This window comes from Nomascus leucogenys, chromosome 1a, assembly GCF_006542625.1.
Source record: "Nomascus leucogenys isolate Asia chromosome 1a, Asia_NLE_v1, whole genome shotgun sequence".
Lineage (NCBI taxonomy): Eukaryota > Metazoa > Chordata > Mammalia > Primates > Hylobatidae > Nomascus > Nomascus leucogenys.
The window spans coordinates 92,067,150-92,080,916 of NC_044381.1; the positions used below are offsets into that span (position 1 = coordinate 92,067,150).

Below are 13,767 nucleotides of genomic sequence, written 5' to 3' on the forward strand. Positions count from 1 at the left end.
GCCTTCTGGAATATCATTCTGACTTATGCATTCTCATACCTTTCTCAGAGAATAGAGAAAAAAATGACCTGAGATCTTCAACATTAGGTAATTGAGTTCCTTTGACCAAAACAGTACCCACTTCCTGGGTGATAATAATAGTATAAGGGAACAAAGTACCTATTTCGGGTTCTAGATAAAATTGAAATTAAAGAAAAGGTGGTATATATACACAATGGAGTGCTATTCATCCATAGAAAGGAATGAGAGCCTGTCATTTGCAATAACATGGGTGGAACTGGAGGTCATTATGTTAAGTGAAATAAGTCAGGCACAGAAAGACAAAGTTGGCATATTCTCATTTATTTGTGGGAGCTGAAAAAATTAAAACAATTGAACTCACAGAGATAGAGAGTAGAATGATGCTTACCAGAGGCTGGGAAGGGCAGTGGGGTGAGGGGGAAGTGGGAATGGTTAGTGAGTACAAATATACAGTTAGATAGAATGAATAAGACCTAGTTTTTGATAGTACAACAGAGTGATTATAGTCAACAATAATTTAGTGGACATTTTAAAATAACTAAAAGAGTATGATTCGATTGTTTGTAACACAAAGAAAGGAAAAATGCTTGAGGTGATGGATACCCCATTTACCCTGATGTGATTATTATGCATTGTATGCCTGTATCAAAATATCTCACGTAACCCATAAATAGATACACTGACTATACCCACAGAAATAAAAACTAGGAGAGGAAAAGAAATTCTAAGTACAACATTGGTAATAACCCATTCATAATTGTATAGTAAAGTAATATAGAATTATAAGGTACATTTTCACTCTTAAAAAATACAGCGAAGAGAATTTTAATTTTTTAATTTATTAGTAATAACAACTTGAGAATTGCATAGTATTAAGGCATCAGTTCTTGGAGTGTGGGCTGAAGACCCTTTTGGAGTGCCTATGAGGGCAACACTATTTTACAGTAAAACTAAGACATTATTTTCCCTTTTCACTATAGACAAAAATTCAGCCAGCTGTGGTGTTGTATGCCTGTAGATCTAGCTAATCGGGAAGCTGAGATGCGAGGATTGCTTGAGCCCAGGAGTTCCAGGCTACAGTGAGCTATGATTTTGCCACTGCCCTCCAGCCTGGGTGGCAGAGTGAGACCCTGTCTCAAAAAAAAAAAAAATGCATGAACAAAAAAATCTATAGGTCAATGGATTTTAATGACTACAGTTATGAATATCTTATTACTATTATTTCAGATCCCACATTATGACTAACTGTTAAGAAACTACTACTTGTTGAGTTTTGGTGTAATAGCAAAGAATACCCATAATTATATGAAAAAGCGATCATATTTGAACCTAACTCTTTTCTAACTCCATGTACGTGTGAGGCTGGATTTTCTTCATGCACAATCAAAACAACATAGCATTATAAAAGACTGAATACAGAAGAGATATCTGTCTTCTACTAAGCCAGATATTAAAGAGCACCAATAATATAAAACAATATCACAGTACTATTTTTTGTTTGGGGATAAAATACTTTTTTATAAAAAGTGTTATGCTGTGTAATGAGTTTATCACTGTTATTTTTAAATGAAATAATAAGTTTATAGGTTTTAAATTTGAATACAGTAGATATTCATAGATGTGATATATATAATCCAAATCTCTTTCAGTGGCTCAAAAATATTAAAGGGGACTTGAGACAAAAATGTCTGTGAATCATTGCACTATGTAATACTTTAGTGAAAGATTTCAATTATCCTTATCCTCATTGATTCAAAAAGATTTGGAATAAAATCCAAATATTCTTATTTCCAATAATAGCCAATATAGAATCTGATATCCAAATTGTATTTACACTTTGTGAAGCTATTTTATTTTATGCCTCTACACTTCTTGTATTTGACTGATGCCAGAAGATTACTAACCTTTGTGTAAAGCAAAACTTCAAGCCTCTAGAAAAGTGCTCCTGATTTCATGAAACACTTGCAAGACTTTTACGTGGCATCCTTCTTGACTTTGATGAAAAAGGTAGTCACTCATAATTTCAGTTATATTGTTATAAGTTTAGAAGAAATAACTGTTTAGACTTGTCAACCTTCATAAACAGAACACGTAAATATTTTATAACTTGTCTGAGTAATCACCAAGACCTTTTCCATCACCATGAAAAAAAACTTGGAAAAGAACTTAGACATTGGTCTTCTGGGAATGATTACCTTACATTGAGTAATTAACATGCGTTAGGCACTGTACTAAATACTTTACATACACTCTATATCAATTAATGCCTACAATAATCCTTTAAGATCTATATTATTTGTTTTTCTTTCTTTCTTTCTTTCTTTTTCTTTTTCTTTTTTTTGAGATGGAGCCTCACTCTGTTACCCAGCCTGGAGTGCAGTGGTGCAATCTTGGCTCACTGCAACCTCTGCCTCCCCAGTTCAAGGGATTCTCCTGCCTCAGTCTCCTGAGTAGTGGGATTACAGGCACCCGCCACCACACCCAGCTAATTTTTTTAGTAAAGATGGGGTTTCACCATGTTGGTGAGGCTGGTCTCAAACTCCTGACCTCAGGTGATCCACGTGCCTCAGCTTCCCAAAGTGCTGGGATTACAGGCATGAGCCACCATGCCCGACCTATACTAGTTTTACAAATAAAGGAACTGAGGCTTGGAGAAAGTAAACAAATTGGTTGAAGTCACTTAGCTTGTAAATGGTAGAATCACCTTCATTCAACTCAGAGAACATAATTCACACCCTGTCTCTTGACCATGTTTGATTACTCTTCTCATCTGGCTTGGCCCCCAACCCCCATGCCAGTTTTGTGCATTTTACGTAAATCTATTGTTGCCTTTATGATATTTTGTTGCAATTTATTTATTTACTATCTACCTCTTCTAATAAACTATTGGCTCACTAAAGGAGGAAATTGTGTCTGGATTCCCACCACACAAGACAAATCTATTCTTGCTGGATTGAATTAATACCAGGTTGCGGACGCAAAGGGAGCTCAAATAATATGCCTTTGACTGCTCGGTCAGTGTGTGTAGCAAAGGTGGGATCTTCTGTCATAAACACTCTAGGTCAGTGGTTCTCAAATGTGGCGCCTGGGCCAACTGCATCAGCATCATCTAGGAACTTGTTAGAAATGCAAATTATTGGTCTCACTCCAGATTTACAGGATAAGATTTTGTAGAGGTAAGCCCCAGAAGTTTGTGTTTTAAAACACCCTTCTTGTAATTCTGATGCACCCTAAAGTCTGAGAATAATCTCTCTAGGGTGAAGGAACATAACAGTTTAATAAAAACAGAAAGGTTTACTCGGCATGCAGCTTAAATCCATTTGTTTGATTTGCGGTATTATTAGGCTTATGCAATATTCTATCTCATTGAAAATGAAAAATTCATCTCAGAACTCTAATGTTTTTATTTTGAAAAAAATTCAATCCAAAGCAATTAGCTATTCCATTTGTCAATCAGGCATTGAATTAATAATTTTATAATCAATAAGAAAATTCATTGAAGAGTCCAATGGCTACATGGGTATGCCTACCAGGAAGAACCAAGGGAAGTAGAAACTCAAGTTCCAGTTAGCACTGTGTATAATTTCCAGTGAAACAAAAACTAGCCATGATCTGCAGATCTGTGCTGCAGGTACCAAGTTATGTCTTAGTAGTTCCATCGAAGTTCTAATTATGCTGACATTAATAGAAGCAGCAAACTACTAGAAGCAACATTTAGGGCTCTTATATTCACAGGAAAACACCAAATCAGTTCTCTAGATATTAGAAATATTTCAATCCCAATATCAAATCCACTATCATGAGAAAATAAGCAAAAGAAACTTAAAAGATTGTTGTTTGAAGACAAATTTGTCTTTTAAATATGTTAAGAGTAGTTATTTTGCATTTAAATCAAAGTTCATTTATAGTTATATTGATTTGCACATGCTTTAGAATTATGTGTGCCACAACGTGTAAATATTTTAACTAAAATCCTCATATGGATTCCTGAAACCCTTCCCCACTAATTTTTCTAAACAATGTCTCCTCCACTACTGCCTGCTACTGAGTTCAAAAGCTAAAAGACTCTTCTAACTCTACCTCTTCTTTTTCTAGCTATATATTTATAAAGTCCTCTGAGAATTAGTTTAGCATAATAGCTTGAGATATTTCAGTTTGATATATGTAGTACTAACATGAAAAAATCCTCAGAACTCTTTTTATATATTATATATGGATATACATATATAATAAAAATTTCTTAGCCATGATCTCTTAATTCCTTAGTTTCTCTTCTGGAATACCAAGAATAATTATATTGCTAAGTTTATGGTTGGTTGTTTTCCTCCCCTGACATTATTGTTTTGCTTTTGAATGTACTAAGGACATATTAATAGCATGGCAAATTTAGCAGTAAGAGCTAGAATTCCATTTGGATTGAGGAGCAAAGATGGAAAATTGGTTAAATTAAAGATTTAAGCCCTCTACAGAATGTAAAAATCTTCTTCCCAAGATACGATGGAGGGACTGTGTAATACTAGTTCATGGCTTCTCCCGTAAAAAAGACTCAACTCTCAGGTTGTTGGAAATTATGAGAGTTTCTTTACAGAAAACAAAACAAAACAAAACAAAACAAAACCCTTGTTGCATCATAATCACTTCAGTAAAAACATCTAACATTTCAGATAAAAGCATTTTTTACTTTATTCATTACCTATAGTATTTTTATTCTACTTAGGTTGTTTTGCTTTACCTTTTCCTGATCTCTGTATATATTTTTTTCTTCTTAAATATCTGACCAAATTGAAGCAAAAATTAGATATATTCAGGCTTTGTAGCCTTCTCTCTCCTACCTGTCATTGGCACCTTCTGACAGGAAATAGTGAAAATTCAAAGTCAAACAATTTAAGTACATGGAAATGAATTTTTTGGAGAATAGATATTAGTATTGTATGAGTAAAAGGCATAGTTGTACACTGACAAGGATAAAGATGTAAATATGTAACTGTGTATCTATATATCATATGCATGTATTTCGGGTTAAAACATCAAATAATCCTTTTCCGAGTCTCTACATGCACTGAAATTTATATGTTGCAGGGGTATAAAATGAGAGAGTATACAGTTTAGTGCTAACTGGAGTCCTTTTGGTTGGGTGAATGCCAAAGCAACTTTCAAAATATTTCAAAACAGCTGCCAGCATGTAAAGATTTTAACTGAAGGAGCAGAGTAATGAAATCTGAATTACTAATGAGAGAATAAACTTATATTTTGCTTAAGGTCCTTAATGAACATGGAGATAAGCAGATCCAATAAGGAATTTGTCTCTCATGCATGCAAACCGACCTTCTGAAACTACATGTAAGGATAAAATACTGAAACAGACTTAACATGTGCATTGTAAGGTAACCTACTGTGCAAATCTTCTTTGAGTATTTTGTGTATTCCTGTTTTAGAAAACAAAGTTTCTGGAGGGCAGGAGCCATATTAATTCTCGTAAAGATGGGTAATTGAAAGCTTGGAACTTTGAAGTTGAATGTGCTCATTAAACTATTTTAATAATAAAGTATAATGAAAAGGCTTCAGCTTATGTAGTTTTAAATGTCCAGCAACAATCTCACATTTTCTTTCCATTGGGGCAATTTTGCCCTTTGGGCTTCCAAGAAAAAATTGCCCTCCAAAAGTGACGGGAAACAGGCTGATACATTTTCAAGCCAACGATTTTGTAAAATAAGTAGTGAATAAAATGTAATTGCTGGCCTCTTCTCGTCATAGAATTGGTATTGAAACAAAGAAGAGCAATAATATTCTTTGTAAATATAACTCATTGTTGACTGTGCAGAAAAAGACTTTAAAAGGGAAACTAATCTTCTAAAAGTTCTGCACTTTTGGCCACAGACGGCTTTTCCCTCCTTTGACTCACTTGGCACACTGAGGCTGCCTCTGGATGCACAGGATCGAGGTGGAATAATTGCATTACATTCCTGGAGTACACATGGATCCAGGAGCCACTTGCTGGAAGCCTCCATCAACTGGTTGGCCTAGACATCTGTGGCAGGCACAGCACCACCCCACAATGGGGCAACAATTAAAACAAAAGCTATTTTATAGAAAGGCACCGCCTGCATCGGGGTTCATTTTTAGCCTCACTCATGAGTCATTTACATACTAGACTTCCTTTGGCCTACAATACCGCTGGCCTTGACCAATGCAGTCAGAGAAACAAACTTTTCCCAACCCCTAAATCATTCCTGACCTCTCTCGAATTGACATAAACTCCCATTTCTCGCCCTGCGAAAGCCTGCGCAGAGCCAAGGAGTGATGTTTGTGATCTTTTCAGAGCAAGAGAGGTAGGAGAGCGCGCTGAGATCCAAGTCAACCTGCGACGCCCAGCGCTGTGTGCTCCGCGTGGGATGAGGACCCACTTCTGTGATCAAATCTTTTCCACCAGCCCGGCCTCCGCCCCCACGCCCACAGTCCTGGCCCAAAGACCTTGCGTTTGGCCTCTGCACAATAAGTATCCCCGAAATGAATGCCGTTAAGCTAGAAAATGATCTCTTCTCGGGAAGGAGGGAGTCAGGACCTCGGTTAGGTCTTCAACAAACTCGTGGGATCCCTCACACAAGGCACAGATGCTCATTACGATTCTTTTTACGTGCAACACGTGGGGGACGAAGCAGTTTCATATCTCCTGGTATTATCTGCCGTCCAAAGCATTTTCTTTGAAAGGAAAATGGAAACGCAGCTGCGCCGTGGGCCCGGCCAGCGAGAGCTGGGGCTCCCTCCCTCTGTTTCCCAGCGGCTGCCGGGTGCAGGAGGCGCCTCCGGAAACTGACTTGGGTTAGGGGAGTTCAGAGGTTGCCCCAGCAGGCGCGGGACGCCGCCAGGGCGAAGGCTCGCCTTTGTGCGGGTTGGCTGTTTCCCGAGAGCCATCAGGGTGGGAGGGGACGCCCGGGTCTGCGGCAAGGGCAGGCGTCTGGCCCCCACACCGTGTGCGGGGACGCTAGGCTGGGCGGCCTGTGTCACTCTCGGCCTTGGCAACTTCTGGCCAATCCGCCCTGCCCCTCTGGGTCCCGGCGGGCCCGCTGCGCCTCAGGCTCAAAGGGTTAAGCAGGTGCCTCTCCGGGCGAGGCGCTATTGGCCGAGGGCTGGGGCGGCGCGGCCGCGGTCACCACGTTTCGCCGATCCCAACTTGGGTTCCTGCGGAAGGCAAGGCGGCCACTCGTCCCCAGGCTGCGGCTGCGGGGCCCAGGCCTTGGCGCGCAGGGAGTGGGAAGGAGAAAAGGACGAGAGGGGGAAAGCACCAGCCGCGCCAGCAAAGGGGGCGAGGGTGGCGCGCGCAAGATGAGGGGAGCCGGAGCCCTGCATCCCGAAGGAGGCTGCGCCCACCGCCCGCAACTCCACTCCAGGCTGGCGAGCCGGAAGAAAGAGGAGGAAGTGGGACAACGGGGGTCCTGGGCAGGGGGTAGGGGAAACGATCAACTCCCACAGCCCCCACCCACTAGCCGAGTTGGAATGCAAGTCCTCACTTAAAAAGGCTCACCCAAACCTCAGGCATCCCTCCTCACCCCTTAGAGAAACATTGATGTAATAGTGTGGAGAAGTAACTGAGAGACGCGAGGAAATAAATGCACGTGTTTTCTCTTTTTGTTTCCCTGGTGGTTGGAATTTGCGGAGTTCGTCTCAGTGGTGGCTGCTAATTTATTCGTTTCATCGGTCGAAAGGGGCGTATAGAGGTGGGTCATCGGGGCACAACCGGATCCCTCTAGCCGGACCTCACCTCACAAGTTTGTCCAGGACCAACTCGCCCGCCCACCAGCAGCGGGAAGAGCCCATTCTTATAAGGAGAACAAACTCTCCATTGGCACAAAAGCGGCTTCTTTTTTTCTCTCCGTCTTTGCACACCATCCCTCCTCGATAAGTATCAAGTTCCCGAGGAGCCCAACTTGCGCTTGGCAGCCCTCGCGCTGCCTGATGTGCATAAGACGGGCAGAGAGGGGTTCCGGCCAGGAAGGGAGGCTCTACGCCCCCATTCCTGCACACGCGGGCTGGCTTCCAGGTTGCTGGAAGCCGCGGGAGGCGCGAGCTTGCCTGGATGGTGGTTATTTCTCTAGAGAAAGGAGGAGAGAGAGAGCGCGCCTGAGTCTTGCACTTTGGGTCGGAAGTGCGCGGCGTGTGTGTGTGGTGTGTGTGTAGAGGGGGGCGGGAAAGAAACGCACCCTCCGCTGCCGGTCATTCCCTTGCACCGGCCAAGTCCTCGCCAAGCCTCCCGGTGCATCCTTCCTCCGCCACCCCCTCCCCTTCTTCCCTCAGCTGGGCTCGCGCGGCGCAGCCGGAGCAGCCAGTGAGAGCAACATCCTGGAAAGAGGGGGGAGCACGCCGCCCCCAAAAGGGAAAAAAGGCCCCACCCTGACACGTTTTGCTGTTTGCAAGTCCCTCGACGCCCCCCGCACCTCCTCCTCGCGCTCGCGGCCCCCCCCACCCCAGCCCGCTGCGCGCACATCAAAGCGCCTCTCCGCCGCGCACAGTGGCCGCGGCTCACTAATGGGATTGCAGGCTGGTGCCTGGCTCCGCTGCTGCCGCCGCCGCTGCTCGCGCTGCTGCTGCCGCCGCCGCCGGCCCGAGCCCGAGCCCCCGCCAGCCCGAGCCCAGAGCCGCCGCGCCTGGGGGCCGAAGCCGCGGCGATGATCCGAATCTTTCCGGATTTCAGCGTGCAGGTGACGGCCGCGGCGGCCGGCGGGGCGGCCGCGGGGGTGCCGGCCGGCGCGGGCATGGGGAGGGCCGGCGCCGCGGCCAACGGCACCCCGCAGAACGTCCAGGGCATCACCTCCTACCAGCAGCGGTGAGTAGTCCCGCCTGGGCTGGGATAGTGCCCCCGCCCCGGGGTGCTGGGGTGGGACTCACTTTGCCTCCTGTTCTGTGTCTTACAACACACATGCACATAGCCAGGGCTCACTTTGCCTGCCCCTCGTTCTACAGATGAGGAAGAAAAACACACTTCACTTTGGTGGTTTGAAAAGCACTCCAGTGCGCCGGCGAAGTGAAATCATTCTTTGCCCTTTGCCTGGCTCCAAATCCAGAGCCTCAGCCCCGAGTAGCGGAGGAGTTGCAGCGAAGTCTGAGACGCCGCACAAGGTGCTTTTGCAAAGTTTAGGATCCTCATCCCTTTCCAGTGGAATTTTCTCAGTGCCTCAGCCGGATGCGGACCCGCGCAGACGGACAGCTAGGGGGGCAATTGATCACTGGAGGCTGATTGATTATTTGTTTCCAAACAGAATAGGAACGATTTTCACGTGTAGCTGTAGACTTGCAATTCTACATAATAGTGTTATCATGTCACCTGTTACTACAGGGAAATACAGCATGAAATCCGAGTCTCTTCGGCGCTGTTAAGTATTCATCTTAAACGCATTATAATGCAAATGCCTAAGATTCAGGGATACAAGTTAGGAAGCAAATTTTACAAAGTCAGGCTAGATGGTGAGAAGGAAGTTTTAAAGTATTATTTGTAGTTCTCTTAAACGTATTTATAGATTTTTCTTAAAAATTATGTATTCGACATTGAAGTAGTAATTTGATTCAATTAGGAAAGAAAGGGAAAGCAATTTACCACCACCAACAGCTTTAGAACCCTGAAGTTTTTCCTGAAGGACAACTTTTGATGTTCCAAGATTTTACTGAAAATGTAATCCACGAAAATGCGCTGAGAAAAACTAACAATGTACTATGAAAGGTAAACTCCCCATTTGTGGGGCTTGGTTTTATAAAAGATGGAAGAAAAAAGAACACATGAAAGTGTGAAATTAAATATTTGTGTTTCCCAGATTGCACATGGTTAAACATCTGAGAGATTTGCCAATGGCATTTAACTTAAAATATACACAATGCATAATTCAAATAACAGTTCCTATTTTTACCTTGTATTTCAAACTTCATTGATTTGAGAACCTTTGATTTGAACCAACAGTATTTAAACTGAAAAGGTTAAGATAGTCCGTCACTGCCATATTTTGTGCCTTCCAACCAATGGCCCAGTGACCAGAGCAGATTTTGCATAACACACTGAGTGTTTTCCAAGTTGATGCCCAGTATTCCAAATATTCTGTGTTAGACTTCATTATATGCTCGGTGTACTGTCTGAAGATTTTTTGTTTAAAGAGTTTGGAAAATAATTCAAAAAGGGGCTATTCCTTGTCAAAGAGATTTTTGATTTAAATTATTTTAGTCTTGTTTTACTTCAGTGATTACAGGAACCTTTAATACAAAAGATCTGGGACTCTTTCAAACATAAAAGACTAGAAAAGAATTAGATTTTTCCTTTTCATGGTTCAGGTATGTTTTTTTTTGTCACTTACACAACATTTAAATGACAATAGAATCTGGCGGTCACTTTAACTAGGAAGTGCAGGCAATGGTCACAATAGTATGGTCTGTGAAGTAGGGAGTCAAGGGTCAGAAATGTCAGAGGGCCTTTGGAAGATTTCAGGGACCTCCGGGAACTTGAGCTAACCTATACCACATAAATTGGGCATAAAGGGGCGGGGGATTAGGAATTTTCTGCCATCAGGTTTGCTCTGAGTGTTGTTGTTATCCCTTACCATAAAGATCACCTCAGAGACAATTTTCCCTCAAGGCAGGAGCACCAGGGGCAGTCTCCTACAGTCTGCCACCTCACTGAGAGCTGCACTGGTGCTTTCCACTTTCAACTTTGAATTTGGGCCCTTATGAAGTCTCTGAATCCCACTGCAGTTCTAAAGACTAAGGCTTTTTTTTTTTTTTTTTTTTTTTTCCTAGCATCTCTAAACTTTAGCCTTTGGGGTGTATTATTCCTCCTTCGATTTTTATGTTATATTGACAGAAGAGAAGATGATAGCTGTGAAAAATGTAGCCTTCTTTTATTTTGTTACTAAGACATGATGACACCTGTTACTGTCTTTTAGTTAAAATAGGGGGAGGGGGCAGAGATTGAGCTGTGTAGGGCAAGGTCATTGGCAGGTGTTGGAGGTAGGGTCTGAGTAAGGAGTCCCCTGTTCTCTGGCACCTCAACAGGATTGTGGGGTTCTGAAGGACAGACTTAGTTTCCGCTTGGATTTGTTTCCATCTGGATTTAAGTGATGGTGACATATCATTTTACCAAAAAATTATTTTAAGTACTTTTGAGGAGTCCGCCACGGGAGTGACAGGAGTGGGGGGTTTTTCAAGCAAAGTGTGGCCTCTTGGGAGACTACAAGCTTCTCTCATTTGTCATCTTCGGGCAGAAACCCCCTAGACTGGGTGTCCTGGAGCCAAAACTTTGAACTGGCAACTTTTTCCCTTCTCTGCCAGCCCATGTATATCTTGTCCATAACACTCTCCACTCCGGTTCATTTCTCATTCTCTCCTACCTGTAGAGTGCACTCCAAAGAGAACTTAAACACCATCATGCAGATTAAACACCTCTACCACGAAAAACATTTATGTGTTCCGTTGGAAGTTTCCAACTCCCAGCCCTACTTCACTGGAGTCATAGAGACCGAATGGAGGACCCCTTTTCAGGTCTTTATTTTTTTCTTAAAAGTCAAATGCAGAACTTCACACAGGACTGATGTTTTCCATCAGGCGCTTTCATTCATTCAAAGTGGAAATGCTTTGGGAGTCCTTTCTACTTGCCTGGTTGACACATGACTGACCCAAGTCCCTGCGTAAAAAGCCGTCCACACGCTTCTGATTGGTTTAGTGGAGAAAACGCTCTGACCAGGGTCTACCCAGGTAACAGGATTCTAGCCTGGGCCCTGCACTGAGTAGGCAGCCTTTCTCTAGGCCTTGCTGAACTGTCAAACGGGGGTGTGGCTGGGCTAGATCCCAGAGGGTGGCAGTCTGGTCCCAAGTCCCGGGACCCGAGTCAGGAGGGGCTTCCGTATGTGAGTTTAAACGCACGGGGATTCACCTGTGAACCCTGGGGTCTGCACTCCTGTACGTCCGTGACTGACGCAGATGCTCCGGCTTTGGGAACGCTGCTGAGAGCGCCAGAGCCACAAGGTGCTTGTGCTGCTGCTGCACCGCCCACGGGGCTCTTGGGCCCGCCTGCTTGGGCCAGCGCACCCCCCACCCGTATTGATTTCCGCTGCCCCCGAAGAGCTCCCGGGACTGTGTCCTGCCCCAGCTCGCTCCCGTGGCCTCCCAGTTCCTTTTACTGTTTCTTTCTTTCCTCCTGGCTGCAATACTCCAGAGAAGGGAAGTGTTGAAACTGCAACTGAGGGCGTTGTTGCGCCGGCAGCCGAGCCTCCCAGTCCCCCAACTAGAAGAGAGAGAAGAGAAAAAAAGAGAGAGGAGGAAGAAAGAGAGAAAGAAAGAGAGAGAGAGAGAGAGAGGAGGAGAGAGAGAGAAAAGAAAGGGGGAGGTGTGTGTCTGCGTACGAGAGGCGCTCTGGAGCAAAGCAGCTGGAAAATGCCCAGAAATACTTTCACAGCGCTCAAGCTGGAACCCCCTGCGTGTCCTCCCCCTCGCTCCCCGGCCTAGACCCCGCGCCCCCGCCGGGAGAGTGTGCGCCCCACCTGCCACCGGGCGGCTCCGGGTGGTAGAAAGGGGTGACAGGGGGCGGGGGCGGTGGCGGCGCGGGGTGAGAACCCGGAGGCGGCGGGGCCCTGGGCCGGGCTGCCCGCGGGACCCGCGGGCCGCCTCCCCCCGCCGCCGCCGCCTCCCCCTCCTCCTCCTCCCCCGCCGCCGCCGCCGCCGCCGCCGGTCGCCTGTCTCCGCGCCGGGCATGCCTCGGGAGCCGGGGCGGCCCGGGCCGCGGGCGCTCTGCGGCGCATGGACGCGGCGGCGCCGGGCGAGCAGCGGGAGGAGAAGGCGCAGGCGGCGGGCGGAAGCGGCGACCCACGGCTGGGAACACCGGCGGCGCGAGGGGACGGCCGGCCGCCGGCGAGGCTCCGGCCCCACTACTTTTCCGTAGCCTCCCCACCTCAGCAGCACGGCCCCGGCCGCCGGCCACGGCCCGGCAGCCCGGGCGGCCGGCCCCGAGGCCCGCACTCTCCCGCCACCCCACGCACACGCACACCCCCGCCCGCCCACGCCCCCACCCGGGAGGGGGGAGAGAGGCAAAAAGTAAGAGAGGAAAAAAAAATAGCAGGAAGATGGCGCCCACCAAACCCAGCTTTCAGCAGGATCCTTCCAGGCGAGAACAGTAACACTTTTCTGTTTATTGAACCTGCCGCCGGGCCGCTTGCCGCCGCCGCCGCCGGCCGCCGCCGGCCTCCGCCGCCAAGGGCCCCGCTCTGCGCCCGCCCGCCTCCTGGGCCGCGAGCCCGCGGGGACCTCGTCTGGGCGCAGCGCTAGCCGGGGCCCCGCGCATTGTCCCCGCGGCGGCTGCGGCAGCGAGAGGCTCTGGCGGCGGCCGGGCTCTCTGAGCAGTCGCACCTCCTCGGCTTGGCGAATAGAGTGACTCGCTGACAAAAAAAAAAAAAAAAAGAGAAGAAAGAAACAGAAAAGAGAAAAAGAAAAAGAGAAACAAACAGAGATGCGAAGGCGCTGCCGTGTGACGGGAGCAGCAGCGAGGGTGGGGGGCCTGGGATCCCCGAGGCCGCCGCAGGTCCCCTGGCAGCTGCTCTCGAGGAAGGGAATGAGGCTGGGGAGGGGGAGGGAAGGCGGCGAGCAGGGGGAGGAGGCGAGGAGCAGGAGGAGGAGGCCGGGGGCGGGGAGCGCGGAGCTCGCGCCAGGCCCGGAATGTGTCGCGGAGGGGCCGGCTCCGGCTCCGTCTCCGCGCGAGCAGCTAGGCCGGCCGAGCCCAGA

At 46.7% G+C, this 13,767-nt stretch overlaps 1 protein-coding gene across 7 annotated transcripts in view; it reads left to right on the plus strand.

Moving 5' to 3' along the window:
* The first annotated feature begins 8,611 nt into the window (after positions 1 to 8,611).
* NPAS3 (neuronal PAS domain protein 3) overlaps positions 8,612 to 13,767 on the plus strand; it is an 871,327-nt gene continuing 866,171 nt past the window's right edge. For 3 of the 7 annotated variants that reach the window (XM_030813234.1, XM_030813227.1, XM_030813240.1), the window contains exon 1: positions 8,619 to 8,842. In XM_030813234.1, coding sequence (XP_030669094.1) covers positions 8,685 to 8,842 — 158 coding nt within the window. In that variant the 5' untranslated portion in view covers positions 8,619 to 8,684. Of the gene's footprint in view, positions 8,843 to 12,722; positions 13,163 to 13,767 lie in introns of those variants that run through there. The other 4 variants (XM_030813249.1, XM_030813256.1, XM_030813243.1 and 1 more) reach the window with 3 other exon arrangements.